At 36.2% G+C, this 21,333-nt stretch overlaps 1 protein-coding gene across 2 annotated transcripts; it reads left to right on the forward strand.

The window, feature by feature from the left end:
- The first annotated feature begins 2,703 nt into the window (after positions 1-2,703).
- Positions 2,704-8,909, forward strand: LOC105185904 (DEAD-box ATP-dependent RNA helicase 20). Of its 2 annotated transcripts, none has more exons than XM_025302354.1 (3): positions 2,704-3,425; positions 5,471-5,944; positions 6,762-8,909. In XM_025302354.1, exons 2-3 carry the CDS (start codon positions 5,819-5,821, stop codon positions 8,451-8,453), a joined length of 1,818 nt encoding a protein of 605 aa, XP_025158139.1. In that variant the 5' UTR covers positions 2,704-3,425; positions 5,471-5,818; the 3' UTR covers positions 8,454-8,909. The 2 variants fall into 2 exon arrangements, with proteins under 2 accessions (XP_025158139.1, XP_011144064.1); XM_011145762.3 differs by having other exon boundaries at positions 5,488-5,944.
- The last annotated feature ends 12,424 nt before the right edge of the window (positions 8,910-21,333 follow it).

The following is a 21,333-nucleotide window of genomic DNA, read 5'->3' on the forward strand; positions in this document are numbered from 1 at the left end:
GTATTCACCGGACATTGCTCCTTCCGATTACCACTTGTTCCGATCGATGACTCATGGCCTGGCTGAGCAGCACTTCCATTCTTATGAAGATGCCAAAAAATGGGTCGATTCGTGGATAACCTCAAAAGATGAGTCGTTCTTTCGACATGGTATTCGTACGCCGCCAGAAAGATGGGAGAAAGTAATGGCTAGCGATGGACAATATTTTCAATGACATGTTCTTTACTAAGTTTTTTAAATAAAGCATTCATTTTCACGAAAAAATAGCGAGAACTTATTCAAGTCCCCAATAAAATTCAATTTTATAATAAATAATTGAATAAAATTGAATTTTATAATAAATAATTAAAACGTTTATTCTTGTTATTTTTATATAATAAGACAGATATTATTGTATATGTGTGCATTATATTTTTGTCCTATAAAAATAATAAAAATATTTATTATATTCAGGGCATATATTATAATATTATATTCTTGAGATCAAATAGAACAGAAAAGTCTAGTGCCACTTTTTTTCCGACAAATAGCGAGATATCGTGAGTTAAATATGAAAAAAGTTATCAAGTCTTCCTTAAATATCTCAAAAAATATTAGGCAAATAAAAAAATGTTTCAGACAAAAGTTATTTAAATTAATTGGTAGAAAAAGATAGTGTAATAAAAAATTGGGTTTCCATTTAAGAAAAGTAATGATCAGTGAATATCTCGAAAGTCGTGCCATTTGTAAACAAAATAGTGTAGTTGTTTTATGTGCCCCTTGAAATCATACAACTTTTGTTCGAAACATTTTTGCTGAAAATGCTTCATTGAAGAATTATTGAGGTGCGTATTTTTAAATGGGACATCCTGTATAGTACATTGCAATGTTGCTGCAACATTGCCCTGATAGCACAGATGTCCAGAGGACGTCCAGAGTACGTCTTGAGGACATCCTGAGAATGTTTCTTCATCCTCAGGACGTCCTTAGGTCGTCCCCAGGAGAATATGTGCTATCAGGATATGTACCAATATTTCGGAAAGCGAACATTTTACCGTTACTGTAATGTTGCAGCAATCTTGCAGCAATATTTCACAATACTTATGTAATGTTGTAATCTTGTGATAAAATATTGCCTCAATGTTGCTGCAATCTTTTTGTGTCGTTGTGAGTTGTAACATATTTCAAAATGAAAAAAATCGGTGAAGTGTACCTTTTTCTATATATTTATCATTTTTAAATATACAATTAAGTTTTTAATTTTGTACTTGATAACTTACCGAAAATGCATTTTAAACTTTACATCAGAATATATTGATACAATATTTTCCACATAATTTCTGCATTTTACTCATGGTACTCGAGATTATGTAACTATAGTTGTTTTACTATTTCTATACCTAAATTGCTTTCGCTTAATTCCTCATCTATATTTTGTCTTATTATAGTTGCGATAAATGCAATTATAGTCATATTGGTGTTTGGAATTTTATTCATGTTTGTAAACAAGTGTACGAACGCACAAACCGTAAATACAATCCAGCAAACACAATATTACATGTAACGTGCATGTTAGTTGTAATTTCCTACTCAACAATATAAAGCTAGCGGCACACGGTGCTTGTTTTCGTGCTGGATTGCTTATTGCATGAAAATACTGCGTTCTGATTGGTGTATTTCCATCCATCTTCGGAAATGTACCAATCAGAACAGTATTTTCATCCAGCAAGCAATCCAGCATGAAAACAAGCACCGTGTGCCGCTGGCTTAACTGTTATATAACATATGTGTTATATGACAGAGACAGAGTGAGAACATTGCACGGCATCAAAGCTTTCTCACTCTATCTTATAGACTGTCAAAAGCAATATGGCGCGGTACGAATCACGTAAGTTATGTGAACATTGAGTGCAAAGATATACATCTACATTGAGTAGTTTTCGCTATTGCATTATTCTGATACTTATTTTTCTAATATATATTTCATGTACTTCATGTTTATACGATTTAATGTAAATGTACACATTCGCATTCAACATTCACATGATTCATATCGTTTGTAAGCGTTTGACAGCTGTAGAACAGAGTGAGAAAGTACTAATCACGTAAGTTTGATAATAAACAACTTTTGGAAAATAGTATATATAACATATCAAAATATTCATCAGAAAAATATATCCCACGCAGCACACTTTATTTCAGGGACGTCCGACACCAATATCCTGAGGATATATAAGTCTGTTGTTTTATGGTCTGTTCTTTGTAGCTGCACTGCTGAACTGGTGCAATAAGCTAGAGTGAGAAAACCTATATTTGTCTCACTTTAACTTATTGTACCAGTTCAACAGTGCAGCTATAAAGAACAGACCCTTAGATTCTACAGATATCTTACGGATATCTCTTTTAGTACTAGTTTTTAAAAAGTGAAAGTTTCTAAAAAGGAACTGAAAGTTACTTTTTAGTTAATTAAAAGGGATATCCGTAGGATATCTGTAGGATCTAAAATAGCGGACATTTATATATCCTCAGGATATTGCCAGAGAATGATAGGTATCCCAGAATGATTTCTGTCGGATGTCCTTGAGATAAAGTGTGCTGTGTGAGATGTTATCGGTAACTCTACATATTATGTAATTATTAATTATTTATGCTTATAATATATATTTAACTTGCTAATGTAGATATATATTTGCATTCATCGTTCACATGATTGACGTATCATACGCCATATTACTTTTGACAGTCTATAGGATAGAGTGAGAGAGGTTTAATGCCGTACAACGTTGTCACTCTGTTGTAAACTGCCAACTTCCGGTTTCACTCCCCTCGAGGGAATGCTTGGTCTAGTTATATACGTCATTGTTCATGACACCATAGAGTCAGTATTGCAGTAAATAAAGGAACGCACCCTCCGTGGAAAACGATCGATTGCGCGCAAGTTCTGTGCGCGTGCAGCAGTGCGCAGCGTGCAAGAGGCAACGGTAAGCGAATTGCGCGTGCCCAGGTTCCGGATCAATGCCATACGAAGACGAAGAAGGAAGCAGCGCCGCCGAACCAATAGGACGCTTCCGTCTCACCGCGGAAGCTTCTTCGTCAGCCATTTCAGCTCCGTTCGCCGGTTCCTGTGGGTTGAGTCTGTGGATCTACCGTGCTGTCGAGTCGAGCGCGTTGTTCGCTGGCGAGTCCCGTCGCTCGCGCGGCAGCGTTCGTAGTTTGCACGAGGGCCAAGTCCACTAGCTCGACCACCGCTGCCGCCGACATCGCCGCCACCACCGCCACTGTCGCTGTCGACACTGTTGTTGCTGCCACCGCCAGCCGACACCAATCGTAATATATCTTAACATCGTGCAACTTCAGAGCTCAACGGAATTCTGTCGTCGACTGACGCGAGTCTCGACGCCTTCTGACATCAGGATGTATACCAACGGATACTCCGCGCACAGCAGGTATGTCTTTCGGTGCTCTTCGCGACCAGCGTCCAAAATCAATTGTCATTGAGAGACGCTCGGAGAATGCTTTTTTGCGATGGCCGTCGGGCTTCTCGGACCCGTTGCTTCATTGCGGCCGCCATTTTGCTCAGTGAGCCTTTAGTCACTTGCTCCATTTTCTAACTGAGAGAGAAAATCATTACTATTATCCGGCGGATTTAAGAATCTAGTGCCCGGCGGATTTAACGCGACAGAATGGCGACAGATTTATGTGATAATTAAAGAATACGTATTATAGATTTGACTAAAGATGACAAAAGAATCTTTTATGAAAATTTTTTTATTAAAAAAACACTAAATTTTAATAATAAATAAAAGTTGCTAATTAGCAAAAAATCTCGTAGAGAATGATTCGGAACCATTTGCTGTTCTTGAAATGGCATGTTCTTGAACGAATTCTAACATGATGATTCCTCTTGCAAAATGTTATCCGAAGTTTAGTTTTTGAGTTATACAGATAAGTAGTTTACTTATTTACGAGTCGGGTATAACTAAGCAGGGACGACACAACTCACCGTCAGACGTAGACGCTTACGTTGAACGCCTAATAAAATGAGCTTATCAATTCACAGGCATTTTTATAACTTTCATTAGATTGCGATCGACGGAATGTTAACATCCGTTCTCGTTAATTTTGCTCGCCGCGCAGAAAAAGGAAAATTATGATCACAACTTATGATCGAACCGAATGAAAAATTGAAAATAAAACTCTTTAATATTACAGGAACGAATGTGCACTAACATGTGATAAAAGCTGTCATTTTCAAGATAAATCTTTACAAAAGAATACAAATTTTCTTAAAAGTAAAAATATCTTATGCTTTTTAAATCGAGATTAATACCCTTTGTTTTTATTTTCCGTTTTTTGTTTGTATTTTCAAAGCTTATTTTCGGGAACGTTCACGTAATCAAATATTTTATTCTTAAACGTTAAAACATCTTATTGTGATTTAATTATAATGAATTTAGTTTTATAAAATTTTATATAATTTTATATAATTTTGGTGTGATAATTCATTTAAAATACTTCACTATTACGATCGCATTAATCCTTGCTACTTGGAAATCACATTAATTTGTTCATGTTGGACAAAATTGCCGTCAACTATTATATTTTGTTGTGCAATCATATGCTGTGCATCATGTGCGTTGTGAAGAAAAGAAATATCGGTTTCACAGATCCCCTTGCAGCACTCGATAGATCATTAACGGAATTTATAAAAATGATATGTTATTACAATATTATTACGTGCAATATTATTACGTGCATCGATAAATTCATCGCATTATACACTCAATGTAAGTGCCTGCGTCTGACGGCGAGTTCTGCCATCATTCCTGCCTAACTTCTGTATCCGACTTGTAACCTATTTATACAGGGTGTTTCAACAATTGTTACAGAGCTCGTAGAGACATAGAGCGGGTTAAGACAAACATAAAACTCTCATACTGTAATTTTGCGATATTTACGATAATTATCGAATTGTTAATTACAGGAATCTGACGAGTGAGCGCGCGCCGAAATGGATGATTGGAGAAGCGTCGCAGTCTCTCGGGCCACAATGTGGTCCAGTCGATCTAACAACTGTTGACGGCGATATAAAACACGAATAGCGACACGTTTTGTTCTTCCTCTCGCCAGGCACCGGCAACAGTTGCTAGATCGAGTGGGTCGCGCTGTGGTTCGAGCGGCTGCAACGCTTCTCCAATCATCTGTCGGCGCACGCCTGCTCTTCAGATTTGTCATTAATAATTTGATAATTATTGTGAATATCGCAAAACGATATGGGACTTTTATGTTTATCTTAACTCGCTTTATGTCTCTACAAACTCTGTAACAATTGTTATGAGACACTGTATTTATAACTCAGAAACTAAGTTTTAGTTAATATTTTGCAAAAGAAAAAAATCATCTTAGAATTCGTTAAAGAATATGTCATTTCAAGAACAATAAGTCGTTCTAAATCATCTTATATTACATATCACCCTTTTGGTTATATAAGGGTGAGGTTTTTATCAGTTATAGGCCGAGGGGGAATCGAGATTATGGCAACCGCAATGGTGGAAGTGGAGGAACTTATTGGAACAGTCAACAGCAGAACCAGAAAGATTATGGCACAAAGAAACAGAATCACAGGAAGACTCCAGGGGATTTGCTCAAAAAACCTAACTGGGACCTGGCTGCACTGCCCTCAATAAAGAAGAACTTGTATGCTCCCCATATCAATGTCTTGAATAGAACACCTGATGAGATCAACAAGTATCATGCAGGCAAGGAGATCACTGTTAAGGGCAACAACACACCTTCTCCGATCCAGGCCTTTGAGGAGAGCAACTTTCCAGACTATGTGATGGAAGAGATTAGGAAGCAGGGATTCGCTGAACCTACTGCCATACAAGCTCAAGGTTGGCCAATTGCACTTAGTGGACGAGATCTTGTTGGAATAGCTCAAACTGGATCTGGAAAGACCTTAGCAGTAAGTATAATACATTATTTAATTGACTTAATCTGTGGCATATCAATAAATAGAAATTGAGTTGCCAGAATTGACAAAAAGAATCACATATTAACCAAAAATAATATTAATCCTGCACAACTCAAGTTTTTTTCGTGAGTATAAAAAATATTATGTAATGTGAAACCAGTGAATATTAACCTATAGATATAAATTAACAATTTACAAATTTCCAAATATTTTATCTTAGAAAACAGTTTTTAATCTTGGAGTTATAATGAGATACAATATATATATGTACATATATGATTTAAGTTATGAATATCAATATATCAATATATTTAAAGTTACATGGTGTTATAGAGAGGTAAATATTTATATGGTATAAGAGTATTCAATTTTCAATCTAGCATTCAATTTTTAATTTGAAGTTTTTCATCTCTTTACAATTATTGCTGTTTAAATATCTGAGGAACGTATTAGTTCTTGTACGAAAGTTTTACATCTCAATTTTTCAAGAGAAGAATTTATTATCTTATTAAAGAAAGGTGCACTCAACTAATACATATTCGATATAACTCTACATACTCTACAATAATAACATTTACATTAACTCTACATTAACAACTGTACATTAATAACAGATGAAAAATAAAAGTACATATTACATATGGTAAAGACTGAATCGGGAATCGAACCTGGAACCTTCCGTTAATCGGACTAATGCTCTTCCAATTGAATTATCTACACAAGACCACATTTAAATATATTATCTTCCTCTTATTAAAAAGAAGAAAAATTTATTATCATTGATATGTTTTCTTTACATTTATTTTAGTATATCCTTCCGGCGACTGTACACATCAACCATCAACCTCGCCTTAGCCGCGGCGATGGTCCGATCGTTTTGATTCTTGCTCCCACACGTGAACTGGCTCAACAGATCCAGACAGTCGCACGTGACTTTGGTTCATCGTCTTGCATCCGTAACACCTGCATCTTTGGCGGTTCGCCGAAAGGGCCTCAGGCTCGCGATCTTGAGCGCGGAGTGGAAATCTGCATCGCGACGCCTGGTAGACTGATCGATTTCCTCGAAAAAGGCACTACGAACTTGCGCAGATGCACATACCTGGTACTAGACGAGGCCGATCGCATGTTGGACATGGGCTTCGAACCGCAGATTCGCAAGATCATCGAACAAATCAGACCTGACCGGCAAGTGCTCATGTGGTCTGCCACTTGGCCCAAAGAGGTGCAGGCTCTTGCCGAGGACTTTCTCACTGATTACATCCAGATCAACATCGGTTCTTTGACCTTGGCAGCCAACCACAACATCCGGCAAATCGTCGAGATATGTCAGGAACATGAAAAGGAGACCAAACTGTCGCAGCTGTTGCGCGAGATTGGGACAGAACGTGGCAGTAAAATGATCATCTTCGTAGAGACGAAGAAAAAAGTGGACGACATCACGAAGGCGATTAAGCGCGAAGGTTGGTCCGCCATTTCGATCCACGGTGATAAGTCGCAGCCGGAGCGCGATTACGTGCTGTCGGAATTCCGCAACGGCAAAACCATGATCTTGGTCGCAACCGATGTGGCGGCACGCGGTTTAGACGTCGAGGACGTGAAATATGTCATCAATTTCGACTATCCCAACAGCTCCGAGGACTACATCCACAGGATCGGCAGAACTGGCCGCTGCCAAAGCGCAGGCACCGCCTATGCTTACTTCACGCCAAACAACGCGAGACAGGCAAAGGAGCTGATCGCAGTGCTGGAAGAAGCTGGTCAAGCTATTAATCCGCAGCTAGCAGACATGGCGAATTCCATCAGGAACCAGTACGGCAAAGGGCGGCAACGATGGAGCCATGGACGCGGCAACAAAGATAACAATTCCCACGGAAGTCCCAGAAATAACATCAGTCCGACTATAAGCAACTGGCAGAGCCAGCATATACCGCAACAAATGAATCAACACCTACATCACAGTCAACAGGCTAATCAGGAGAAGGCTATAGCGCGTCATCAACGCAACGGTGGTGGTGGTGGTGGCAGCAGCGGCGGCGGCGGTGGCAGTGGCGGCGGTGGTTACCAAACCAATCGCCAAAACAACTATCAACCGCAGCATTCTTATCAACAGCAACATCAGCAACGACAGCCCACTTCCGGTTACCAGAACGGCTATCAGACTGCTAGCAATGCGTGTCAGCCTACTCATCAGACCAACAACAGCGCACCTAGATATCAAGGCAGGACCGGATACCAGGGTAATCGCTTCCACAATCGACAGAATGGCTTCAGCGGCGGCCAGAACGGACCCAATGTATATTCTATGCCGCCGCCCTTCATGATGCCATCCGGCGGCCCTACTGACTCTGGAATTCAGAACCTCGTGAGCAACAAGTTCTTCCAGACGAACCGACCGCCCCCAAACGCCGGCGCCTGCGCTTATCAATCGATGGGCTATGGCCAGTTTCAAGCCATGCCGCCGTACGGATATCCGTACCCTCCTACTCCGGTGCAGCAGTGACGCCTCCCGCGATGCAAGATCGCCGGTGTACGAGATAAATAAGTAAGTAAGTCAGTCCCGCCTATCGGGCATCATTGGGTCCCTATTGGTGTGACAGCGGGCCCAATTCGGCTATGGTAGACTGTCGGTAATAATTAACCAGCTCGTAGAATTTACGGAAGTTTCATTTTGGAGTTTGAGAATTCTCTGGAAGAGTTCAGCGCTTCAATCATTTCGAGAGAAACGACTGTGGGAATTTCAACAGCGTGTCTAGAGAAATCAATATTGCGTTTTTATGGGGAAAAAAAGAATGAGGGAAACGAGAAAAAATTGTGCTATTTCTTCCGAGATTTCCAAGAGAAATAGAAGGATCGTAGAAAATTTGTTTTCCGTTCGAAGTCGTGATCGAATGTCTTGCCTCCATAGAAATTTCCGATCAACATTGAAATTTTAGAGAATCGACAGTCTACTGTTAATCATCGACATACAGAATGAACTGCTGATTTCAGTGCTCAGGATAGAAAAGCGAGTAAAGTGAGATGTGGACAATATGAGAACATCTTCCATTTCTTTTTCAAGCAGAAATATAACATACCAAAAAAAAGACAAATTCGGACAACACTGTATCATTATGACTGGAGTTCTGTTACGGTATGTTACACTCCTGCTTGGAGAAGAGACAGAAAATGTCCTCATATCGTTTGTATCTCATTCTACTCGCCTTTCTATTCCCAACATTGCAATTAGCAGTCCATTTTACATGTCGATGCTACTAATATCTTGTAACGTTCTTACTTTTTCGTTTATTCTTTTTCTGGAATTGTGCCGGTTCGACATCCTCTAGGGGAATTTTATTTCGAGACGATTAATGTAATCGTTATTTGAGGAGTCGTGTCGCAGATGGGAAAGTTTGATTTTTGTTTATCGCTGTCACGGTTCAGAGAGGATGATGCTTTAACAATTTAAGTCTGGTTTACAATACGATAATAATGCATACAATGATTTAATTTTCACCTTATAACATGATAATCGGTTTTTCAGCATTATTATTAAAGCTGTACGAATAATTTTGCAAAAATTACAATATATTTAATTTAGATAATAATTGATAATTAGATATTATTGTTGATGAGTCTCGTACATGCTATTTACATTACAAATACTTACAAATTTTATAACTTTTTGAAATATTTAATTTATAACAAAATATAAAATATAATCTTCCCGTAGTATAATACGGGAGATTTAAAGATAATTGCTGCTGGTCGAAGCATCAAATCCGCGATTGTACCTTATATAGCCGAGGAAACAAATGCGCCGTATCATTGTTATGCGTGTGTATTAATCATTTTATTGAATTATTAATTATACATAATAAATAAATTATATATATAATTTTACATACAATTATATATAAAATATATATAATTTTATATATAATTATGTATAAAATTGTATATTACGTACACATACATATACAAACACACACACACACACACACACACACACACACACACACAAAGAATGTTTTACAGAACTATAATAGTCAATATCTGTTTAGACACTTTGGATAGAAAAATATGGTGTAAAGAAAATTTGAATGACTTAATAAGCATTATTTTCTTGTGAATTCAATTTTTTTGTTAGTGCAATGATGTACCCCAAAAATGCAATTGTATTTTTATTTTAAATAGGACCACTCTGAACTTTTGTATAAGTTGATCCCTTAAAATATTTTGTAAAAAGAATAATAGGGTAAGATGATCATATAAAATGAGTAGTGAATACGTTCCGCGTCAAGCCGTTTTTGCGCGACCTTTCACTCAGGTCATTTGTTATTTTGCACAAAGGCAGACATGTTATCATAAAATATTTCATTATATTCATTAATTGACAAGTAACTAATTTATATAAAGTAGTTATTATACCACATACCACTAGTAGTAATAACGTGACCCGAATAGAAAGTTTAACGTGTACCATCGGTGGTACACGTGACGTGCAACGTATTAATGAAATATTTCAAATTTATTAAAATAAATGTTCGAACGTTTCACTATCACACAACAAATATTTGGCATCGAGTGTCTAGAAAGATATTACGAATACTGTGTAGTCTACGCCTAATAGTAAGATTCGTATACAAGTGAAGACATACAAGTGAATCGTAGTTCAATGAAGAGCATATCGTTGTAGAATTTTCAAACACTGAAAATAGTAGATATGTTCAGCATCTTTGTGTTTTGCGATAAGAATGCTATAAATGCTGCAATTATGTATCGTTATCCGTAATACTGCCAAATGTCATATGATGGGACGTTCGGACATTTACTTCAATAAACCTGAAATATCTCATTAACTACTTATTTTTTGGTCATCTTACTCTATTACTTTCTTTGCAGAATATTTTTAGGAATTAACTTATACAAAATATTCATTATAACAAAAAATTCATTTTCTTATACCATTTTTTTCTACTGTGCAAAGTGCAATAGATATTAACTGTTACAGTATTGTGAAATAATCTGTATGTATATACGTCTATATATATGTGTGTGTGTATATGTGTGTATGTGTGTGTGTGTAATAAGGAGAGATATACAAAGCACATTATACACGAATACTTTTGAATATTTTTAACATAGCATATTCTGATATATCTCTCTCATACCATAGCAATTAAACGATACAATAACTAAATGCTGTGCATATCTAATAAAATATAAAATAATAATTATATGAAAAATGAGGATATATAAAAGTCGGGAACTTATTTAAAAAAGTATTGCAATTTGAAATGTATAAATGTTTTTTTATGTTGTAAAGTTTATATTGTTTGTTAAAGCCGCAATCTTATATGTTTGACATTTACATTATTGAGCAACTTTTCCTAAAATGAGTAAATTAATCTTGAGTCGAATGTATTATACGGTCTTATGATTGATTTCACAAGCACAAAACTACAACGTGTCTTCAATATATCATATATGACATGTGAAATACGTAATTTATGCGCATGCAAGGGTATGACGAAAATATATATTATTTGTCTTATGTTCTCGTCTCTCTCGAATAAGTTTGACGAGATTGGGTGGACTTAAATTGTTAAATCAGCAAATAGAACCGAGACTGCGTACCGATCAATGGAGGCACATTCCAGTTTTCGGATACTTGATGTAGCATTTAGCGTTAGCGATGAACTTATGATATCGATTGTAGATGTTGACCGTCACGTTGGCGGTCCATGAAGCCTTCTAATGGCATAATTGAAAATAAATAGTAATCCTCTTGCGCGAGTAAACTATTGTAACTACATTATAAATGCTTTCTCCGAAATGCACGAAACATATAGAAGGGGGTGGGTTAAGACTATATATCCGATGTAATAATTTATAATTTATTTATATAGTTCGCGTGATTACACATACACAGAAAATGAAACCTGCAAACAAAACGTGCGATACGCTCTATGGGAAGAAAATTTGTAAGGCCTTTTGCATAAAAATTAAGCCATTTTTTATGCGCTCCGGCATGATGAATAAATTGTCGTGCCCTCTGTTCCGCGAGCAAGGAAAAAAAAAGAGAAATAGAAAACGAAGTATATAAAGTAACAAACACGAAGGAAAAGAGAAAGACAGATTGGAACAGCTGAGAATGCTCGGAACAGCTTCGCCGACGAAACTAAACTAATTTCGGGCACTCCGATGCAACTAATCGTAGCGTTAAAAAAAAGTAAGCATCTCGTGCTTCGAGGATCTTGCAAAGTTTCAAACGCCTTCGAGATTCCTGGATCAATTCCTGGATCAATGGAAATCCTGGTCTACAGTTTCAGGACACTTGGAACTCGCACTCATAGGAATCTCTAAGTCTTTGAAAATTTAGTACACACACTCAAGCATTCTTGAGATCTTGAATTCTGAATCCCTATCCTTATTTCTTCTTCAGATGCTCCAACATTCCTCGACGATCTTTGAACATATCCTTTAATCTTTGGATTCTCTTTCCTTTGTCTTGCAATTTCTAAATTTTAGACATAACGTGAAAACGTTCGTGCTGTACTTATTGGAGCTTCAAACGCTTAACTTCTTGGACTTCCTGATTCTCTTGATGTTACGGATCCAGGGACGCTATAGCGGAGTTTGATTCTTGATGGCGGTTGATTCTTGGAGAGACGGGGATGACTTTTAGGGGTAAATTAAGCACGTAGTCACAATGGCTGTGTACCTCGACGCAAAGTTTGATATCTTATTTTTATATATATATCGAAAGTGATTTGTTGTTGAACCAACGAATGATTAAACGATACATTGTTGTTTGATGTTTATGCAATTGGCCACTGAGTGGTCTTGTCTCTGCGCACCGTGCGCGCAGGCTGGCCGCCATTGAAACTAATCTAACTTTCAGTTGTACCTGTTCTTTTAGTTACAAGCAACGGTCCAAATTACTACGCCATTTCTCACTCCGGTGAACAGTAACGATTATATGCTACTTTTTGCTGAAGTCTCACTCTTCTACTGGTAATTTACTTCGTTCCCTGCGCTACTCGTCCTTCAGGACTCACAAATTCTTCAAGTGTTGTGGGACCTCGAATCTCTCTTCCATATTGAATCTTTGGATTTTCTGAACATTCCACTGTCTCAGAACTTTAATAATTTAGAGCAATTTTTGGAATGTAAAATCCCTCGCGAACATGGAAAGGATAAATGAATTAAAAAAAAGAGTAAGATTTTAGGACTTTAAATATTCGGATCGTCAAGGATTAAGATTATGAGATATTTAATATTTATATATTTCTTTGGATTTCTGTTTTGAAACGTTTGGTAATTGCAAAGCTTTAATTCTGGAAACTATGAAGCTTACTAGAAACAAAATGCTATATTTCCTTCTATGTCTGAGATATTTGCGACCTTTGAATCTTTGAAACGACAAATCAAATTTTGAAATTTTGCAAGTTACGGCAACATGCATCCTTGAAGGACTTTTGTGCTCAGTGAACGTGGGAGATACCAGTTGAAGGGCGGACGCGCCGCAAACCGTCTTGCGCATGGTAAACTAAGGATATAACATATTGTTGTATTCTGAAGCAGCCCTTTGCGGTACCGGAGGACGTTTTCTAATCAACATGCCCGGTTAATTATTAAACCAATTAATTGGCGCACGCTGCTAGGGCATATGACGCATCTCGTAAGCAGCGTGTAGCAATTTTGCGAGCCTCCAGATTACTCTGCACATACCACCGTATATCATGTAATTATCGAGAAAGAAATAGGAAGAGACAATGATAGAGGAAAAAGAAAGAGAGATATATATATATTTAATTCTCTGGTCTCAGGAAAACAGAAGCAACTACGTGAAAAGCAATCTCGATTTTTAAGGATCGCGTTTTTTCCCCGACTTCATCGTTTAGAATCGAACAAACTAGTTGAGTACAATATTTTACAATAGCTTAATCTTATATTTAAGATCATCTTAAATTCATCTTAAAAGAGTCGTTATGTGGCCAATGAATCTTAAAATAAACTCGAGATGATTTTAAATATACGATCGGACCTAAATGCCATCCTAAGTGTAGTTTTATGACTGTTCCTCAAATACTTTCTTTTTTGAGTTTTACAGTATTCCTCTTTGAAAATGTATTGCTTTTAATAATTATATATGATAGTAGTAAAATTGATAGTCTTCTCTTCTTCTATCTTTTCATTGGGAGGCCAGAGAATTAATACAAGCTAACAAATGCAGGGATGCATTCGCGCAGGGACGCTATTAATTAATGATTGTTGATTATCGCCGCGTGGCGGTTATTTACTCGCGACTCGCTTTTGTGAAGTAATTAGCCACTCGTTACGCACACAACGTAAGAATTGCAGAGATGCAGCAATCCCTTTCGCAGAAAAGTCCCATTTGGCTCGGTTAGATTCGCGTACTCGAGATCGGGCATGATACGTGGATTGGTTTTGGACGCCGTTAATCGTCGTGGAGAGCCTCCAGTGTTTTTTACGGGAAAACGATAGTCAATAATATTCAACGAAGTGGGACATATGTGGTATCTCCTGGATCGGGATCCTGTGTCCTTGGATGCTTGCATCTTCGAAGGTTCGTATTTCGAAGTTGCTGTTATCCGTAGCTTTTTTGTTATCGCTGTTGATTGCTGTCCAATTGATTCTGATCTAGATTTTCAGGTTCCATTACATCTTGGAATTTTCAAAGCTCCGGATTGTGCAATTCTAGTTTCTTTGGATCCTCTAAATCCACGCAGGGTTCACTTGGAGGTATCAACGCCTCGGCATCTGAAAATTTTGTCAGTGTGGTATTTTCGAATTTTAAGATTTTGGCAGTTTGGAATTTCAGAACTTAGGTATCTTGAACTTTGCTTCAAATTGCAACACGTACTTGAAGATCTTAGCACTTAGACAGCTTTGATACCTTGGGATATTCCTTCAGTTCTTCAGATCTTGAATTTTGAGAAAAATACCACATATGGTTTGTGAATTTCATGGTTGGATTTTTCTTCAGTCTCTAATTTTCGAACCTTCGAATTGAAGGATCCTTCGATTGTAGGATTTTTGATCGGCGAATATTGATCTTGACACGCCTACTTTGTCAATCTGATTGCATACGTTATGTCGATGAATAGTGATATAATAATAGGAAACGTATGTGTTGCGAGCATGATAAAGTCCTGAATACTCTCGCACATTGTGTACACCCGCTATCAAATCGTAACAATTCTGTTTAAATTTAAATTGAAAAAGAGACTCACACTGAATATTCATTATGATATAGACTGATTTATTAGTTAATCACCCACATTAATTATTCTATCCCTTGAAGTGAAAAGCAATTATATTATTGAAATAATCATTATTAACGCTGTTTGTGCATTTCATCTCACTTTCCTAAAAGGTTTATATTATTTTGTCATATTAGTCTTACGATGAAATATTTTTTGAAGATCTTTGTATTTCGCAACTTTGTTTCTGTTTTTTTATTGCTCTCTTTCTTCTTATTTCTTGGCATAAAGCAGTTGGATAGCGGGTGTACACGTAGTTCTGTGATATGTAAAACGTAGCATATTTCTAGATCTACTTATCGTGCATCATGATTAAAATAAGGAACGTATCTCATCAGTTTTATACGCGGTATATCAGTCATCTGACCTTAATGATGCTTAATGCAGGGTCGTCGATATCCATTTAGCTAACGGGAAACGGGAGAACAACACCAAACATACTTTTCTCTCACTTTACTGGGGTAAACAGTATAACGATGGATTATAATTTTCATTACTTTATAAATTATCACTTTATTTAGCAGTATATATTGGGTGAATGCAAAAGTTTTTCAAAGATGTGGTTGATTCAGTTTTGTGGCAACACTTATCTGTATATATCTGTAGATTTATAATATACCAAAGATAACAGAAAACAATGGTGAATTGTATTTGATAGAGAATAAGAATACATATATTTTTTTTAATAAATTAATTAGTCCATAAAATTTTTCTGTTACGAAATTCATCAAAACTTTACGCTCACCTAATATTTGTATATTGGATATATTTGCATATTTTCTTTGAATCTGTTATCATTCATGTAGTAACGGACGTGTCATTGTATTAGAATTTCCTTTTTTTTTTCTTTATTTGGTTGCTTATGCAAGAAACATTGGGCAAATTATGTTCTAAAATTTAAAAGCTCTTTTTACGCAATCTAACAATCAGCTATTATTGAACAGTAGTTAATTACTGAGTTATTCTTTATATTTTTATTAATAAATGTTACATGCCGAATAAAAAATTTCTGCAGAGACAGAGAGAGAGAAGTAAGGTTAATAAATTTTTATAACTTAAAATCATAGAGCGAGATGGCCACACTATCTTTAGGATCTAATATGTGTGCTTTGAAGTATAATGTGATGGAATATCAAATAATAATTGGCCTTTATTACAATACAGGGGCCAAGAATTCTTTTCTGCGAAAAGAAAAAATCTTTTCAAGGCAGTCTCGTAATTATATCTTCATGTAGCCACGATTCTGTGGGTGTTGGTGTCTGCGACTATAGTGTTTACCCTGCATCACACACACACATAGTGGATGATACGAATTGAACTGATGTTATATCCTGAAAGTGTATAATTTCAGTTGTGTATTAGTAAAGTGCATGAGAAAGAGAGTAAGAGAAAGAGAGTTTATATTTTGGTACTGAGATTGTATTTCGTAATCTCATCAAGATATATTCCATGATGATCTTGGGATTGAAAGGATAATCTCGTACATTGCGTTAATATAAAATTATAGTTCAAGCTGCGTTTCTCGCTCATTGACCTTGCCATGAATTTTCATTCATAGAGCACTTAGGATTTTCGCAATATGTCGATTCTTTACGCACCATTCGTAAAGGAATCGGAATACTTCGAGTTAGTAGTACTGGGACGTTGCAGGGTCGCAGGTTGGTTTCATCGCCACCCTTTGGTTTGAAGTTTCGTTGTGAATTGTTTTCGCGCTATTCACGATTGTCCTACTGAGTCAGTGTAAAATTGATGATCATCGACGTGCCCTTATAGTGGCGATTGAGTCGAGATTCGATGATCGCGATCGCGATTCTGTGATGATGATGAAACAGAGCCGGTAATAGCAATTCGGGGGAGTACTTTTTCTTCTATCTTCTTGTTCTTCTCTTCTTCATGATGAACGCTGATGAGCACTGTGATATCGCGTACATAAACATTTTTTAATTAATTATAAACATAAATATCATAATATTATAGGGACTATTCTTTTTTACACACGAAGACTGAACTTTGCCAACTTATATACGAATTTAGCAGATTCCATCTCCCGCTCCCCACCATCCGACACGTGTACACGTGCACCGTATACAACCAAATGTGTATACTGCTAATCGTTTATTTAATGTCTCATATGATTTCGCGCCGTCGCGGACGGCCGTGGTCTTACTGTTATTAATAATTTCGATTGTTTGTATTATTAACTTTGTTGAAGGAACGTTCATGATCTTCGGTTACTTTGTAGTTATGGTTCTTCGTAGTCCGTCTCTTTTTACTCTTCGGTAAAATAACTGTTCGGTTACTCGTAGTCATGTCTTTGTGGTCATGAATGTTGCAGACCATAGAATTCATTTCGGATTCTTCCCCTTTTTCTTCGAAACTAACCTCGTATCTTCTGTTAGGAATCTTCTTCGCGATATGGAACCCTGATCTGTGTCTAGGGTGTTCTGTGGGGGAAAAGGGGTATAAATATAGTTCGATTTTCCTGAGATTTTTCATTACAACAAGAAAGGAAATATCCTAAGTTTATACAATAGGAATGCTGATTAATATTTAATGTATTTATGAAGATATGATATAAACTAAGTTATCGAATATTGTTCAATTGTTTTAATGGTACAATGTAAAGTTTAAAGGGGAATTTTATTTTTAATATTTGAGAGAAATGTATTGTCTCTGTATGAAATTCGCAATTGTGACATGTACTCTACTTTTTTTTTCCCTGGAGCACCTTATGCGTATAGGGACACGCAATATGTGTTCGATGCCTCCAATTATTGTATAACTATATACGTTAATCTCGATTAATTCTAAGTCATCTTTTAATGAATTCCTTATTCATAGATTCGTCCTTTAACCGCGTTAATTTTCATTGGCATATCGGTATTAAAGTCTAAGGTATTCAGCAATTTCACGCATACGCATAGTGACTAATTAAAATGCGCATTAAATTAAATTCATTGTGTCAAGTATCGCGATAACAAAATCTATTTATCATAAAAACGAAACGAATTTGTGTCGAACACGAGAAAAATTACATATTATTACGAAGATATTATTATTATTATTATGTTTAGTTGATGAAAAGTAAAAGAAAAAAGCCCTGGAAGAGGCTTAACGATATAACATTTTTTTTCTTTCTTTTTTGTTTATTTTATTTAAACTTATTCTTAATCCAAGAAAAACTGTCTGTTAACTTTACACATGAAATCGCTTAAGTTATAGGGCATTCGTAAGCTTATAATGGCGATCGGCCATTTTGATGAAACAAATCGTTGTTATATGAAATTTATTCCGAAAGACAAACAATATCCAGTTAGCGTTTTGACTGATTTTCGTTCTTTATAACTCGCGTCCCGTTTGAACTTGCAATATTATTCTAGTAACTAGCGCGCAATTAAGACGTAAAGGCCACCGAATAAAGAAAATAAAACGAGCTACTAAAAAAATAAATAACGAATCGAACCGCCGCGAGATAAGCAAGATGGCGAAAAGTATGTGCTAAAGATGTAACCTGTTGCTCTCAAAACAAAGTATTGCGATTATTATCCTCGTTACTGACGCACTTCGGGACAGGCGTTACAAAACCTGCCCTGCCTCAGTTTTTATAGTCCTTCGATGGGTGAATCCTTCAACAACAGTATGGTATAGCGCGCCAATTAAAGCCCGCGTTTCCGATGCGCTTTCAGCGTTAAGCACGGCCACCCGATTGTCGTTGAATTATGAACATTTTTGGAATGCAACTTGTCTCACGAGCGCAGATTCAATCGCGCAGCAGTCGTATTTAGCGCCGAATGTGTGCCGGGAATGCGCGCGTGTATTTCGTCCTAATTCGAGCGTTCGATGAACGACGAATTCGATACAGAAAGTGTGATCTGTAGCGATCTTTCTTTATTTTACTTTCGAATTTGTTGACTCGTACGCGTGTATGTATGTCTGTGTGCGTGAGAATGTTTGTGAGTGCTCTATCGAACGGTGAATTAAAGGCAGAACTTTTCTTTCTTCCGCTACGATCATCTCGATCATTTGCGTCAGAAAGCGAGGAAATACGTACTAAAAATTCTTGCGAAATACGTTGAGCTATAAATATATGTGTTCATAAAGAAACACTTGAAAACAATCGAGCAGATTTGTGAAATATTCCAAGGACACTTTCTTTCTTGAAACAAGTTTGTTTTTTCGATTTGAAAGCGCTGATAATGTTTATGGAATATTTGACAGAATCGCTCGATTGACTATAAGTGTTTATTTTATGGGTATGTGTTTTTACATTTCAACTACATACTTTTCGTAGAAACTTGTTATTTTATGGACGTGTATCTTTATAATCAACTTCACAGGTATTTTGTGTGTATTTGCTTATTTCTGACGTCACTAATTAAGATGATTATGGCGAGGAATCAAAAATTTTAAGTAAAGATGCCTCTACTAATTCCTAGATCGCTAACTTGAGACTTTGACGTTTGGAAAGGCTGAGGTCGGCCGGATCTCTGGTTTCGGTCATGACACTTTCATGAAACAAAGTAGCAGCGGTGCATGTGAAAGGCGTATGTGATGTTTATGATGAATTACAGTTTCTCATTAATTTAAAATTTCCTCCGATGTTATTGATCCACATTTTTTAAATAGTCGATTCAAAGGAAACACAATTCAAAGGAAAATTCCAAGGAATTCACAATTTTTAATTGAAATATAATCTTCAAATATTACAAAAGTCGAATATTTATTACAAATAAATGCATTTAACTTACCTGAATAAATGAAAATCATTTTTTCTTGTATTTTTACATCTCAAAATGTTCAAGATAACATTGTCTTTACAATTATAAATATCACCGCGCTAGATATCACATACATACTAATATATTATGTTCACATATGCATTACACATGCACCGCCGCCATTTTGTTGTAAGGTCATGGTCGAATCTGGAGATCCGGCCAGTCTCAGTTCTTTTAATGAACTTAGCCATCTAGGAGTAGTGTAGATATTTATGGCTTTAAGTCGCCAGATTACTGATTATTGTGATTCTAATAAAAATGTATTCACATGGGAGTATGAAAGAGGGAGCTTTTGCATAAGTTCCGAAATCACCTTGATTAGTGTTAACAATTTAAAGTTCAAGATATTGTCACGCGTGTTGCGTGTCATCGTTACGCATATTCCGAGGCAGTTTGCGAAAGTCACTTGATCGCGCCGAAAGTTATGCGCTAAACTCGCAAAAATTATATTACGGCGCATAGATATAGGAAATAAAAGAAATTTCCACTTCATTATTAATCTTTTAAGCGTCAAATACAATGTTGAAGTTACACGATGTCATGATAGTGGAAACTAAAGCGAACGGTATAGAATAGGATTTACAAAGTTTCCGTTCTTTAAAATGAAGGTGGAACAATACGGTGTTATTAAACGTTTTATTTATAAATTATCCCGAATGACTACGACAAAATATATAAGTAGAGAACGAAAGTTGTCAGTAAATTAATTGTAGATCATAGTAATTGATTTATATAATTACTTTGCGCAAGTGTGATGACTTAAAATGGAAAAGAAATGAATTGAACACAAATGATACCCGTATTTATGTATAGATTATATTTATGTAATTTTTAAAGGCCACTCTTTGGTCGTCGTTGGTTAAATTTTCATCGTTGCTGATATAAATTTATTTAGGCTACAATTCGGAAAATACAAAATCCACGAAATCGTAATACCGTAGAATTTAAAAAGTATTAAATTTCATCTTTAAACTTGGTCTTTGATTTTTTTCAATTTTCCTATGATTTTAATTTTTTTCCTAAAATTTCTTGTTTTCTTCTCACTCTTTTTTCTTATTTGTATGAAGTATTTATCACAATTTCGTTCATTTTTTTGAGTTTTGTATACAAATGTGAAAAAAGTCCTTATATTTTCGGATTACTAGATTCTTAGATATATGTGTGTAAATGGTATTCTAATAATTTAATCCATAAAATGGGAAATATTCTGTTAACGCCTATGTCTAATCAGAATTGTTGTTTCATAATTAATTATACAAAGTTTTAAACGTCTCACCAGTGTTAGAATTTATCGTTTTATGACGGAGAAACATAAGAGTCACGGTGGCATCAG

The sequence above is a fragment of the Harpegnathos saltator genome, unplaced genomic scaffold, assembly GCF_003227715.2.
Source record: "Harpegnathos saltator strain DR-91 unplaced genomic scaffold, Hsal_v8.6 scaffold486, whole genome shotgun sequence".
NCBI lineage: Eukaryota > Metazoa > Arthropoda > Insecta > Hymenoptera > Formicidae > Harpegnathos > Harpegnathos saltator.

Coding starts and splice junctions, on each gene's coding strand:
- LOC105185904 (XM_011145762.3), top strand. CDS start 3,394: ATGTATACCAACGGATACTCCGCGCACAGCAG. Junction 3,426..5,487: donor GGATACTCCGCGCACAGCAG/GTATGTCTTTCG, acceptor GGTTTTTATCAG/TTATAGGCCGAGGGGGAATC. Junction 5,945..6,761: donor GATCTGGAAAGACCTTAGCA/GTAAGTATAATA, acceptor CATTTATTTTAG/TATATCCTTCCGGCGACTGT.